The 13,750-nt window shown below is 51.0% G+C and overlaps 1 protein-coding gene across 2 annotated transcripts in view; it reads right to left on the reverse strand.

The window, feature by feature from the left end:
* The window catches only part of IGDCC4 (immunoglobulin superfamily DCC subclass member 4), a 78,042-nt gene extending 75,538 nt beyond the window's left edge, over positions 1-2,504 (reverse strand). Inside the window, exon 1 of one of the 2 annotated variants that reach the window (XM_081838739.1) lies at positions 2,151-2,504. In XM_081838739.1, the coding sequence (XP_081694865.1) occupies positions 2,151-2,208 (58 nt within the window). In that variant the 5' untranslated portion in view covers positions 2,209-2,504. The remainder of the gene's footprint in view (positions 1-2,150) is intronic. The other variant, XM_081838738.1, reaches the window with a different exon arrangement.
* Between the last annotated feature and the right edge of the window lie 11,246 nt (positions 2,505-13,750).

Below are 13,750 nucleotides of genomic sequence, written 5' to 3' on the forward strand. Positions count from 1 at the left end.
CAGGTTCCCTTCCCATTCTACAATTCTATGATTGTATGAAAGAATCGTTCAACCAAATACTAAGTGACACTTTATTACATTCTCTGGATTTTTAATACAGCTGTTTCAAAACTAATCCAGTTACAGAGTAGGAAAAAAGCAACAGAAGAGTGTTCCCTTTTCATCTGTTGGCAAAGCAAATACTTTCCAGGCCGCTCATGCCAGTGAGCCCAGCCGCGTGCTCTATACTGCATGGATTTTGGAACAAAGGTGTCACAAATGACACTCCACTGGCCAGCCACCTGAAGTTTTCAGAAGCAGCCATGGCTACCTTCTGCCCATTCCATCCTGGCCAGAAAGTCTACACTACTTTAGGAATTGTCTTCCGCAGAAGGTGCCCTCCAGAAATCTTGGACTGCAACTCCCATCAGCCTGAAAACATCACAGAGGGTACCCATTGCAGGAAAAGCTGCTCTATTCTGCTTTCCAACTCAACTCAACTAGCAGCTGCAGTAGTTGCAACTCTGCCTCTATGAAAGTCTTGTAGAAAACCAGATGATTTGGGTTTAGTCGCCAGCCAGCTTGCCTGCACCTGCCGTGTCTCAGGAGCACAGGAATTTGCCTGGTACAGTCCATTGGTCTATCTAGCTTAGCACTGTCCATACTGACCAGCCGGGTTTCAGCCAGCGGACATACCCAGCCCTATCTGAAAGTATCAGGAAAGCAGCTGCCTGGCTACCACCAACCTGCTGCCGTTTCCCTAAGTCTTACAAGTGGCAGTTACAGATAGGTAGCCGTGTTGGTCTGCCATGGTCAAAACAAAATAAAAAAATTCCTTCCAGTAGCACCTTAAAGACCAACTGAGTTAGTTCTAGGTATGAGCTTTCGTGTGCATGCAGTGTATCTGAAGAAGTGTGCATGCACACGAAAGCTCATACCTAGAACTAACTCAGTTGGTCTTTAAGGTGCTACTGGAAGGAATTTTTTTATTTTGTTCTTACAAGTGGCTCATTGCAGCGGTTCTACTCGCCTGGGAAGGCTCTTCACTCATCTTTGATGAGATGTCTCACAGCAGCCCCCGAGACGGTTTTGCCAGGCAGGGGCGAGAGGTTCACTAGGAAAACAACTTTTGAGGGACGTGGGGAAGGCGAACACGATCATAACCCTGGACAAAGACTGAATGGGAAAGGGTGGCGGGCGGTGAACACCAATGCCATCTTGCAAACAAGACAGCTGGCTAATGTGGGTGTGATTTTCTCTCGTTGCCAACAGATCCTTTATCTGTTGGACAGCCGGGAAGACCCCGTTCCAAAGCCCGCTTGGAGAGCATGGCGGTCTTTGTTTGTTGATCCCCCACCCCCCGCGCAAAGCTCATTGAACGCTGGAAACGTCGCCATGGAAGTACCTGAAACTCCCCTCTCCACCTCGCATTTTTTGCAAAGCTTTCTTTACACCCCCACCCCAGTATGCAGGACGGGGGTGTGTGTTTTGGAGGGGGTGGGGGGCATTGTCGAAAAACCAAGGCCATCGCAAAGAGGGCACAACCGATCTCCAGAGGAAGGTCCGTTTGCGCGGAGCCTTTCCCCGCCGCGCGCGTCCGGCTTCCACGACGCCTCGTAAGCCAGCAAACAAACCCACTCCGCGTAGGGCGCGGGCAGCTCCGGCCACGCCAGCCCGGCGACCAGTCGCAAAAGGCGAAGCGAGGCCGCCCTGGGATTCGGCGCGCGGATTGCACGTGCAAACGCGCACACACCTGTTTGCGCTCGTCACCCCGCCGAGCAACGGGACAGCCGGAGCCCCGCGGCGCGCACCCTCCCCCCTCGCCAGGGCCACCACCACCACGTTGCCCATTGTGGACGCGCCAGCGAAGATTGGAGGCTGAGATGGAACCACGGAGCGGCGAGCCTGACCTCTTCACGTCTACACACAACCCATTATTTGCGCGTTTCCTTTTGCGTGGCCCCAGGCCGAGGGGTCCCGCGCGCCCTGCCCAGCTCCCGCTCTGCGCTCCACCGCGCCCGGTTCTTTGCACCGACCGACTAGCAAGGCTGGGGGGGGGGTAGGAAATACAACCACAAATCCCCATCCCACGAAGAAGAAAAAAGCGCCCAGCCACGCCAAGCGCCCTCAGCCCCCCTCCCCGGACCCCTCTCTTGGGTTTGGGTCTTTACCTTCCACGGTCAAGGTCAAGGCAAGAATCGCGAGGCCAAACAGTCCCTCTAGCGCCATGTAAGCCCTTCGGAGCTCCGGGCGTGCGAAAGGGGGCGCCGGGAGGAGGAGGAGGTGGCGGGCGAGCGAGCGAGCGAGGCAGCAACCCCGGCGGCCGGAGTCTGCTCCGCGGCTCGCCTGTTGGAGCTGGCGCGCGAGGGTTAGACGCGCGCGCGAGCAAAGGGCTGCTGCCGCTGCTGCCTCCCCTCCTCCATCGCCATCTTGTGTGAATGCAAAAAAAAAAAAAAGGAAAAGGAAAAAAAAGGAGAAGAGGTGACTCTGGGAGTTGCAAGGCACACACGCGCAACCACGCGCGCCCGGCCCGAGCCGAGTCCCCCTTTCGGTGCCCGAGGGAGACGCCCCGGGCGCCACCTCCCGCCGGCCGCTCCCCCTGGACTGCCCCTCGCGCGCGCGCGCCCCCTTGGCTTTCTCTTCTAGGCTGCTGAGCCCAGACAGATGGGTCTCTCTCTCTCTCTCTCGCTCTCCTGGGAAGGGGAAGGGGGTGGTCTCTCTGTCAGCGCAAAACAAGGGGACAGAGAAGGCAAAGGGGAGCCTTGCTTTCCCCCCTGCTTTTGCCGGCCGGGCGAGAGAGGAGGAATGAACCTCTCTCTCTCTCTCTCTCTCTCTCTCTCTCTCTCTCTCTCTCTCTCTCTCTCCCCCTCCCTCCTCGCCCCGTCCTTGCTTTCTTTTTGCACCCAGAAATAAAAACCATGCATGGCATTCAGAAAGGAGAGAGAAAAAAGTTTTTTTCCCCCTCTCTCAGAGCACTAGAACGCATGAGCTGCATGTTGGAAGTGTCGGAACAGGGACAAGAACTTTACGCAGCGCGTGGTTAACCTCTGGAACTCGCTCCCGCAAGAGGCAAGGGATGGTCATCAACTTGGTAGTCTTTAACAGAGGATTGAACAAATCCATGGAGGACGAAGCTACCAATGGCTTCCAATCCACCCGCGATGACTGTCGTCTGCCCCCACAGCCAGAGGCAGCCAGCAAGGCTTCAACTCTTAATCTCAGGGTTGTGTTTTTGAGCCCCACACTGAGTGAAAGATTCCTGCATTGCAGGGGATTGGACTAGATGACCCTCGGGGTACCTCCCAACTCTACAACTCTATGATTCCGAATACCAGTTGCTGGAAGCCACAGGAGGGGAGGAGGCTGTTATGTTTGAGTCCCGCTTGACAGTTTCCCAGTCAAGCATGTGTTTGCCCACTGTGAGAACAGCATGCTGGACTGGATAGGCCATTGGCCTGATCCAATGGGCTCTTATGTTCTTACATAGCACAGTGATATATGGACCATTTAATTGCAGGGCTGGAATGGACCCTAAAGGTCATCTTATCTAACCCTCTGCAATGCAGGAATCACAAGTATATGAAAAGAGTGTAGGGCCCTAGGAAGCCTGCTGGACACTCAGACTTCTGATTCTGCCCTAGGCTCGTCACATGCTTCCAGACCTATTGGCACAGGCTTAACAAGAACTGCACCTTTAAATTCACATCAGGTCAGGGAGAGAAGCGTTTTGAAGCTGATAACTGCATAGTTCTGTGCCTGGCTTAAATGTCTACTCAATGTGGAATCTATACAGTTCAGCAGGACTCCATTGGTTGCTAAATTGGTAACTTGGTAAGTTTTAACAGCCTATTGGAAAATGGGGGGGGGGAGAGACAGACAAGTGTTCTGAGTGAAGAAGATGCCTGTGTGATCTGAAAGCCTGCCACCTTGCCAACACAACTGGACCTATGGTGAGGAAGGGAGAGGGTACAGTGAACCATCACTGAACCTAACTGCAAGCAAACACACACACACACACACACACACACACACACGAAGGTAGAACCAGTCCTGTCTGAAATAGTAAGGAAGTGTTATAGAGTGAGGAAGATGCCTGTGTGATCTGAAAGCTTGTTACTCTGCCAACCCAACTGGGTCCATTGGGCACACATACACATGTGAAGAAGGTGCAACTAGCCCTTTCTGAAATATGTAGCAGAAAAGTTCTCTTGGATGAAGAAGATGTCTGTGTGATCTGACAGCTTGCTACCCTACCAACCCAACTGGATCCGATGGGCAGGGAGGGGGTGTGGGTGTGTGAAGTAAACCACCAAAGACTCTGTCTGCTGGCAAACACACACACACACACACACACACACACACACACACACACCAAGCAGCAGCCACAAGTCTTGTCTGGATCAGCCGTGCCAAAGAGCAGCAGCTGGCTGCATTTAATAGGCATAATGTAAGTGAACAACAAAATACGCAATTTGCTCAACAACTCAAGAGATATCAGGGCAATTCTGTACAGCGAAAAGGGAGGGGAAGCAGCCCTTTAGATGCTCATGCCCTCCGGGACCTTATGTATAATAAGTTCATTTCATTATGCTGGCTCTCATAAATATTTATTGCATGCACAACCACCTCTCATTGCTCTTCTGAGGATGGGTGGTGGATGCATTATTCTTAGGCATGGAGGTTTCCTCCTCCCTCTGCCGCCCCCGCCCAGCCCCCTCTCAGTCTGGCCTCCCTGCAAGCTGTGCAGAGAAGTCTGTTTGGACAAGAGGCTTTGGGGGAGTGAGAGGGTAAGGGTGGCAGCAAAAACTGGAGAAGGCAAGAGACAGATTCTGTTCCATAAAGGGTCCTAACTCAGCGGCAGAGCATCTGAAGGCCCCAGGTCCAGTCCCCAGATTCTCTAGGTGGGGTGGGGGTGGGGATCCCATCTGAAACCCCAGAGAGCAGGCTCCCCGTCAGTGTCAACAATACAGATGGGCCAACAGTCTGACCCAGGATAAGGCAGCTTCCTAGACCCCTATTTAAATCTGTCCTTTATTAAGAACCATGAGGAATGGGGTGTTATGTTTAAAGGAATGGCCAAAGCTAAGGTAGCTACTGCCAGTCAATGTAGGCAATACTGATCTAGATGAACTCATGGTCTGACACAGCCTCCTGTGTAGGACTCCTGATGGATAGCTCTGTCAGGGGAGCGTGAGATGCTTAATCTCAGGGCTATGGGTTCGAGCCCCACACTGAGCAAAAGATTCCTGCATTGCAGTGGGTCTTCCAACTCTCAGATTCTATGCTTCTGTGATTCCTATGCACCTGACTCTTAAAGGAAAGGTTCAGGGGTAGAGCATCTGCTTTGCGTGCAGAAAGTTCCAAGTTCAATCCCCAGAATCTCCAAATAGGGTTGCGAAAACGTCTGCTGCAGGGGAGCTCCTGCAGAGCTGCTGCCAATCAGTGTCAACAATACTGGGGTAGGTGGACCAATGGTCTGAATTGATAGAAAGCAGCTGTGATATGCAGGTTGGCTTGCACTTTGGGCCAGTAGTGGTGGAGAATTCTGATTTTTTTTATGACAACTCCCTTCTGCAGCTGTAGTACAAAATGAAATTTTGACCAGTGAAGACATTATGGTTTCAATACCAAGCCCACCCTCTGTCGTCATCTCCTCCTCCCCCTCCTCCTCCTCCTCCTCCTCCTCCTCCTCCTCCTCCTCTCTCTCTCTCTCTCTCTCTCTCTCACACACACACACACACACACGCTTTGCTTAACATCCAGCCTGATGATGAAGAGTTCTGCCACACTCAAAAGCTTGCTCACTATTTTGTGGCGTTTTGATTTTCTGGTAGTTCTGAAAAACAAAAGGGGCAGTTTTAACCTTTAGCTGTGCATGTAAATAATGCAACCTCCCCTTCTTCTGCTTTGCTTATTGGGTAGGTTTCTCTTTGTGAAAAGCTCACTTATTTTGGCCTGCAAAGGATTGGCAAATAGCAGTGAAGTAGATTAAACAAGGGGTGGCGATTCGTCCCTGCTTCCCTATGCCACTGCCCTCAGCTTCCCTAAAGCAAACAAAGAATACACTACATAGGAAGCTGCCTTATGCTGAGTCTGACCATTGCCCCATTTAACTCAGTATTGTCTGCACTGACTGGCAGCAGCCCTCCAGGGTTTCAGACAGAGGTCTCTCCAGAAGTCTCTGGAGATTTAACCTGGGACCTTCTCCATGCACAGCAAAAGCTCTGCCATTGAGCTGAGCCACCCTTGAATGGCCTGGAGTGCCTGGTGCCTTGCAGAGTGAAACAGAGAGCTCTCTGCTACCACGGAGTATACAATTTTAAATGTCTTTCTTTTTGCCTGTCCTGAATCTCCCACCATTCTGCCTCATGATTCTGAATTCTAGGGCTACGACAGAGTTTTTTCTCCTATCCATCTAACTCTGTACTGTCTACTCTGACTGGCAGCAGCTGTATAGGGTTTCAGACAAGGAGCCATACCAAGAGCCAAGCAGGTGCTCTGTCGTGCATGGCCCTTCCCTGAAATGTTGTAACCTTTTCTCCAAGGGAAAGTGCTTTTACCCCTCTCCCTCCCCAACAATTTCGCTTGCCCCTTTCTGCCCCTTTCCCACTCGCCACCCCCAGTGAAGATGCACAGCACCCACGGCTATTCGCGTTATTTTGGCACCTGAGTCAGAAACCCCCCCAAGCACCTCTTTCTTGGGGGTAAAAAAAATAAAATACAACAATAATACTCAGGTTAAATAGCTAACCGTTGGGTGCCCTATCACAGGGGCCAGCAAACTTTTTCAGCAGGGGGCAGGGTCCACTGTCCCTCAGACCTTGTGGGGGGCCGGACTATATTGGGGGGGGGAATGAATGAATTCCTATGCCCCACAAATAATTCATTGTAATTAATTGTTAATTTCATTGTACACAGGTTATACATTGACAATAAAGGTATCATCATCATCATCATCATCATCATCATCATCACTATTACCCAGAGATGCATTTTAAATAAAAGGACACATTCTACTCATGTAAAAACACGCTGATTCCTGGACCATTCACAGGCCGAATTTAGAAGATGATTGGGCCGCATCCGGCCCCCGGGCCTTAGTTTGCCTACCCATTCCCTATCACAATAGACACAAAATCAGCCCCTGGAAGCAAGCATCTCGCTCTGCCTTGCAGTAGGACCAGCTCACAGTGCTGCTGGATAACAGGTTACCAGAATATTTATGCCAGCTCAGAGACTGCCTCATGATTTCTAATATGTCAAGGCTGAGACCTTGGCATTAGAGAAAAATGAGAGTTCAAATTAAGGCATGGCAAGGACAGGCAGTGTTAAGTGCTTGGGGGTCTGCTTTTGAAAACAGCAGCACGTAGAGAAGTCCAGACATGAGGAGCTCTTTCTTTTTATGGCGGCAGAGAGTCCTACAGTGACAAGAGGAAGCGCCAAACTGCTGGCGCTTCGAAAACAGGACTTTCCCTTATTTTGCATGCCTGGTTCCCATTGCCACCAGCTCCCTCACACACACACACACAGAGGAGCATTTTGTTTTGAAACCTTGCTTGTGGAGGGATTCCATGTGAATTGCTGCTCTTCAGTCAAAAGCAGTGTTCTTAACTCGCTTCTGGGTTTCTTCCCCGCTTCCCCCTCTCCACCCCAAGTTTTAAAAAGACACAGTTGTCCTTTCCTGCGTGGGAAGCTGAGAAATAGATAGGTGGGGCTTTTTATCATAGTCAGTGTGACGAAGTGATAGAACCAGCAGTTAGGAATCTCAGGCACAAGGTCCAGATGTGAGATGTGAATAGATGCTAGTAAAGGTAAAGGGACCCCTGACCATTAGGTTCAGTCGTGACTGACTCTGGGATTGCGGTGCTCATCTCACTTTATTGGCCGAGGGAGCCGGCGTACAGCTTCCGGGTCGTGTGGCCAGCATGACTAAGCAGCTTCTGGCAAACCAGAGCAGCACACGGAAACGTCGTTTACCTTCCCGCCGGAGCAGTACCTATTTATCTACTTAGACTTTGATGTGCTTTCGAACTGCTAGGTACCTTCCCCAGGGGTGGTGTGCTCCCCCTGACCCCCTCTTCCTCCACCAGTGGAGGGAGGGAGGAGGCACTGCCACAGTGTGTGTGGGGGGGGGAATGGAATGGCGCAAGAGGGGAAATGGTGCAGTCCAAACGAACAGAATCCCCACACTGATCCACGGACAATCTGCGAGCTGGATCCTGAAGGCAACTGGGTCTGATCTGGCCCGCAGGTCTTACTTTGCTGACCCCTGCTCAATACAGAAAACTCAATACGGAAAACTCAGTATGGAAGCCGCATGGCATGTTCAACTTTTGAGGCAAGTTCAAAAACTAAAGCATTTAGTTCCGGGTTCACAGCATCCAAAAACTGAAATGTTCAAAAACGGAGACGTTTGAAAGCCAAGGTACCACTATATACTCACTCAGAATACTTGTTGAATAGCAACAGATACAGCAGCTTTGTTGAGGCAGGCTTAATATAGTAAATCGGTTACAAAGACTTAAGTCTAGCTTAAAATGGTGTCTGAGCTGGAGCTCAGACTTAGGAGGTGTTCTCACATTGCTGGCAGGGCAGAAAGAGCTGGGTTGGTATTAAAGATAGTGATAAGTAGCACTAGGTACTGAGCAGAAGGACTTGTGCAATGGGGCTTGTGCAACAGGACTATTTCCACCCCTTTCCTCCCTGCCTCTAAATCTGTTCTGGGTTTCCCCCCAACTCTCTGGAGCAAATTAGGGGGAGATGCATTGGAAGGAGATGGGGCAGAAGTCCCACTGCAGATGTGGAAGTCATTCTGCTCATCCAGTGATTTAGTGAAATACCGTACTGCCCTTCTATTCCCATACCACAAAGAGTGTCCCTTGCTGCACTCAGTCATTTGGTTTCAACCAGTAAATACCGCCAGAGGTTAAGACTGCAACAGAACAGCACCATTAAATAATTTCAGAGCTTTTCAAACAACATTTCATGTGGCTTTCAACACACAGACACACAAAAAACCCTTCTCACCCTCCAAGTTCCCATGGCATCCGAGCAATTACGAGAAGCTCATCAGCTTCCCTTTGAACTGTCCAATTAAATTTGTCATAAACAAAGCTATTGTCTTACAGCTGCCTTGCCCTGGGAAGTGATGGAGGAGAATTGCTAACGAGATCATCGCTGCTAATTGGTCTGTTGTGCACTCCCCCTTAACTTTTCCCAACTGAAGACAACTTTACATTTTTAAAAAAGAGTAAAATGGGAGAGGGGGGGAGAGAGAGAGAAGAAAAGGATTAAAGGAGCAGAGAGTGAGGGTAAGTGGGTTCGTGAAATTTATTTCACCGTCCACACCTTACAGCTAAAACACATTTAAAACACGCCCCCCCCAAATATATCCTGGGAGTTATAGTTTCCTAAAAGTGCCGGGAATTGTAGCTTTGTGAGAGATAGACTGTTTCCAGTATTCTTTGGGGGAAATCATGTGCTTTAAATGTATGGAAGATCACTGTAGGAAACAGTGAAGATGGGGCATGGAGACAAAACATGACCAAAGTCCTGCAAGCCCACTTGTTTTCTTCTATAGACTGGAATAAGAATCCAGAAAAGCAAGGTGGGAGATGACTGATAGCTTTATGAAGATTTAAAGAAGGCTGATCGCCGAAGAATTGATGCTTTTGAATTATGGTGCTGGAGGAGACTCTTGAGAGTCCCATGGACTGCAAGAAGATCAAACCTCTCCATTCCTAAGGAAATCAGCCCTGAATACTCACTGGAAGGACAGATCCTGAAGCTGAGGCTCCAATGCTTTGGCCACCTCATGAGGAGAGAAGACTCCCTGGAAAAGACCCTGATGTTGGGAAAGATGGAGGGCACAAGGAGAAGGGGACGACAGAGGACGAGATGGTTGGACAGTGTTCTTGAAGCTATCAGCATGAGTTTGACCAAACTGCGGGAGGCAGTGGAAGACAGGAGTGCCTGGCGTGCTCTGGTCCATGGGGTCACAAAGAGTCAAACACAACTAAACAACTAAACAACAACAACAACAAACAGTATACTGGTCTCCCTCTTTCGTCTCACTGTTACTGCTGATCCAACAGATTTGGTAGGCTTTTGAATACTAAAACCTGCCGCATCTGTTTACCAGAACACTGGATGCTGGCAGACCACCTGATCTATCTAGCTCAGTACAGTCTACACTGACTGGCAGGGGCTCACCAGGATTTTAGATGGAGGGGTTTTCTCCCAGTCCTACCTGGAGATGCCAGAGGTTGAACCTTCTGCATGCAAAGCAGATGCTCTGCTACAAAAATGCACATAGCAAAATGTGCAAAACAATGCATATATCTCTGAAAATGACATAAAAAATGCATTGTATATGGGGGAGAAATGCCTTGCAAAAATAGTGTATATTAGGCAAAATTGCGTACAAAATGTGTATATTAGAAGAAATTTGCGCTAAGATGCTGATAGATTTCCATGATGACGTTTATTTTTTAGAATGCAAATGTGGAGGACGGAATTTTAGATTTGGAAAATGAGACATTGAGAGAACCTAAAATCGACATATTCCCACACCTCTTAACTGCAGGTGTATTCAGTCTCTCAGCCTCCTCTGGACTTTTGCTGGGTTGACAGACCCTTTCTAACCACTTGAATCACTTGCTACAGAACTCCTTGGCTCAGCCCCGGCTACAAACTTTGAATCTGGCTCCAACCTCCATGCCAGGTGCTGGACACAGAGAGTCTTGCAGATCTATAGCCCCCCAAGGCAGACTATTTGTTTCTGGTGCTTGCTGATGCAATAGTGTTCCTGTGCCTGCAAAATCTCTGAGCAACTCACAGTCCCCTTTGTGAGGGTGATGACCTTTCCCTCCCCCTCAAAAGTAAATAGAACAGAGTTTCTGCTTCAACTCTGGCAGTGGAGGCTGATCCCTTAGGACAAATGGGATACTGCCCCACTACCTTCCTTCTGCCCCAGCCAGTCCCCACTTGCCTGCCGCCTTACTTTGAACCAGTCCAGAGGATAGAACTGCCTGTCAACTTCCTCCTCCTCCTCCCTGGCAAGAGATGAGGACATAACTAGATTGAGTGGGCTCTGGCTGTCATTGGCTCTGGCGCCGCCTACTGTTGGGCTCCCTACCTTGTGCCCTACCAGTCCCAATAAGCACCTGACCTCCAGGGCCATTCTTGAACCTGAGGCCAACACACCTTGTCTGCTCACTTCCCCACTTTCTCACCTGATTCCCCAGTCCGATTGCTGCCATCAAAGCAGATCTGAAAGCCTCTGAACAATCCTTTTCTCTTGTGATGCTAACTCTCCACCTTGGCATCAGCACTACTCAGCTTGCTGTTCCTTCTAATTAATTAATCTGTGGCTGCATTCATTTAAAATTGCAGTGATCAGAGGGCTTATCCAAACCGAGCGATTGAAGGTCTGTCTCAGACTAATTAAATGCTAACGTCTCTTGAAATCAAAGCGGGGGGGACCCCCAAAACTCAACAACATAGTTTTATCTTACATCAACTTACACACTTGATGTTTCTAATGCCTGTAGTTATATTCGGCAAAGGTTTTCATATTTGTGAAATGTGTTTCTTCTAGTATACAAGGGCCTCAATCAACTGATGGAGAAATAGGTTCTCTCCAAAGAAAAGCTTTGTGGCTTTTGGAGAGTGATGGCACATTTGGCTGCCCAAATGGTACCTGTGATGGCCTGGGAATCCGATTCAGAGGCTGAACCAGAGGAATCCCAGCCTGCACAGGAGTCCCCGCCTCCAGGGCCGGCTGAGCTGGGGCAGGGCCTTGATTCCCCCGGCCTACTTCAGCCATTGCCAGTTCCACCACGTCCTTGGCACACGGTTTCGCTGGACTTTGTAGTGGACTTACCCCCGTCTCGTGGTTGTACCTGCCTCCTAGTTTTCTCCGACCATTTCACTAAGATGGTGCACTGTGCCCCCTGCCCATCCGTACCCACAGCTAAGGAAACCGCTCAGCTATACCTTCAGCATGTCTTCCGCCTGCACGGCCTACCTGAGCGTGTGGTGTCCGACCGGGGTGTGCAGTTCACATTCCGTTTCTGGCGAGCATTGCACCAGACCCTCGGGACAGAGGTCTGTCTATCATCAGCCTACCACCCACAGGCCGATGGCCAGACGGAACAGGCGAATGCAGTGCTGGAGCAGTACCTCCGGTGTTACTGCAGCTACCAGCAGGATGACTGGGTCGACCACCTAGCCTTGGCGGAGTTCGCCTACAACAACGCGGTGAACGCGTCCACCCAGCAGACCCTGTTCCTGTCCAGTTACGGTTATCATCCGCGGCTGTTCCCGGATGTGTTGCCAGCATCTGCGGTCCCTGCAGTGACGGAGTGGCTCCAGGAGCTCCAGTCTCAGCAACAACTATTGATGGAGCAACTGCGCCAGGCCAAGGAGGCGTACAAGGCCCAGGCCGACCGCCACCGCCAGGTGGGGCCAGAACTCCACGTCGGTGACCTGGTATGGCTCTCCACTCGCCACGTCCACCCCTCTCGACCTTCGTGGAAGCTGGACGCCCGTTTCACTGGCCGTTTCCCATCGTGGACCAGATCTCACCTGTGGCATTCCGTCTCCGGTTGCCCACAACCCTGAAGGGACCCGGTATTCCACAGGTCCCTTCTGAGTCCGGTGGCCCCGCCCGACGAGTTCCACCCAAACCGTCCCCGACCGCAGCCAGTTTTGGTTCAGGGGGAGCCTGAGTACGAGGTGGAACGCATTCTGGACTCCCGATACTGCAGGGGAAAGCTGCAGTATCTCATAGACTGGAAAGGGTATGGACCTGAGGACCGTTCCTGGGAACCAGCAGCCAACGTCCACGCGCCTGCCTGCCTCCGAGATTTCCATGCGGTGTACCCCAGCAAGCCGGGTCCAGACCCTCAGTTGAGGGGGGGGCCTGGGCAGGGGGATGGTGTGATGGCCTGGGAATCCGATTCAGAGGCTGAACCGGACGAATCCCAGCCTGCACAGGAGTCCCCGCCTCCAGGGCCAGCTGAGCTGGGGCAGGGCCTTGATTCTGAAGCGCCTGCACCTGTGCCGGATCCTCAGCAGCAGGCACCAGGTGAATCCACTCTGGCTCCGGAGGTGGTTGAGGACTCAGTGCCTACAGGTGAGTCTCCCCCTGGGTCCAGTAACCCTTCAGCCGCTCCTGAACTGCAGAGGCTCAGGGCAGAGAGGCAAAGGGAACTGGTTTCTCCCAGGAGGAGTGCTCGCCTTAAGGCCAGGAGAGGTGGGTCTCCCGCTTCGCCCGTGGAGGACTGTCTGCTGACCCTCAACTCAGGTCCTGGACCTCGCCCCATGGTAACCTCCCCCCTGGACCAGCACAGTACCCCTCTCCCATGAAAGTCAATGCTTTCAAAGGCTTGCTGCATGGAATAGACATCCATTCCCCTCTGCATCTATCTTCATGCACACCTGGTGCCAACTGAAGCAGATCACTTCAATCTGGGGCATGGCAAGACCAGCCCTGTCTTCCACACATGCTGTCAGGGACTGGCTGGAGTGGTAGGAGGCACCAGCTCGGGAATCACACAAGGATACTCTTTGTATAGCAATCTAGCTGCACTTTATATAGCAATCTGAGTTAACACCACCCTTAAAAGCGGAGCCATTTTGTCTGTTGCTCTCTCCAGACGCTATGTCTGCTACTTTTACTCATCTCCACTCACCCTGTAAATAGTTCCTGCATGAAGAAAGCCTTTGAACTCCAGAAACTGTAAGTGATTGTCCCAGTGTAATTTAC

Source organism: Podarcis erhardii (genome assembly GCF_964252035.2).
Source record: "Podarcis erhardii genome assembly, chromosome: 14".
Taxonomy (NCBI): domain Eukaryota; kingdom Metazoa; phylum Chordata; class Lepidosauria; order Squamata; family Lacertidae; genus Podarcis; species Podarcis erhardii.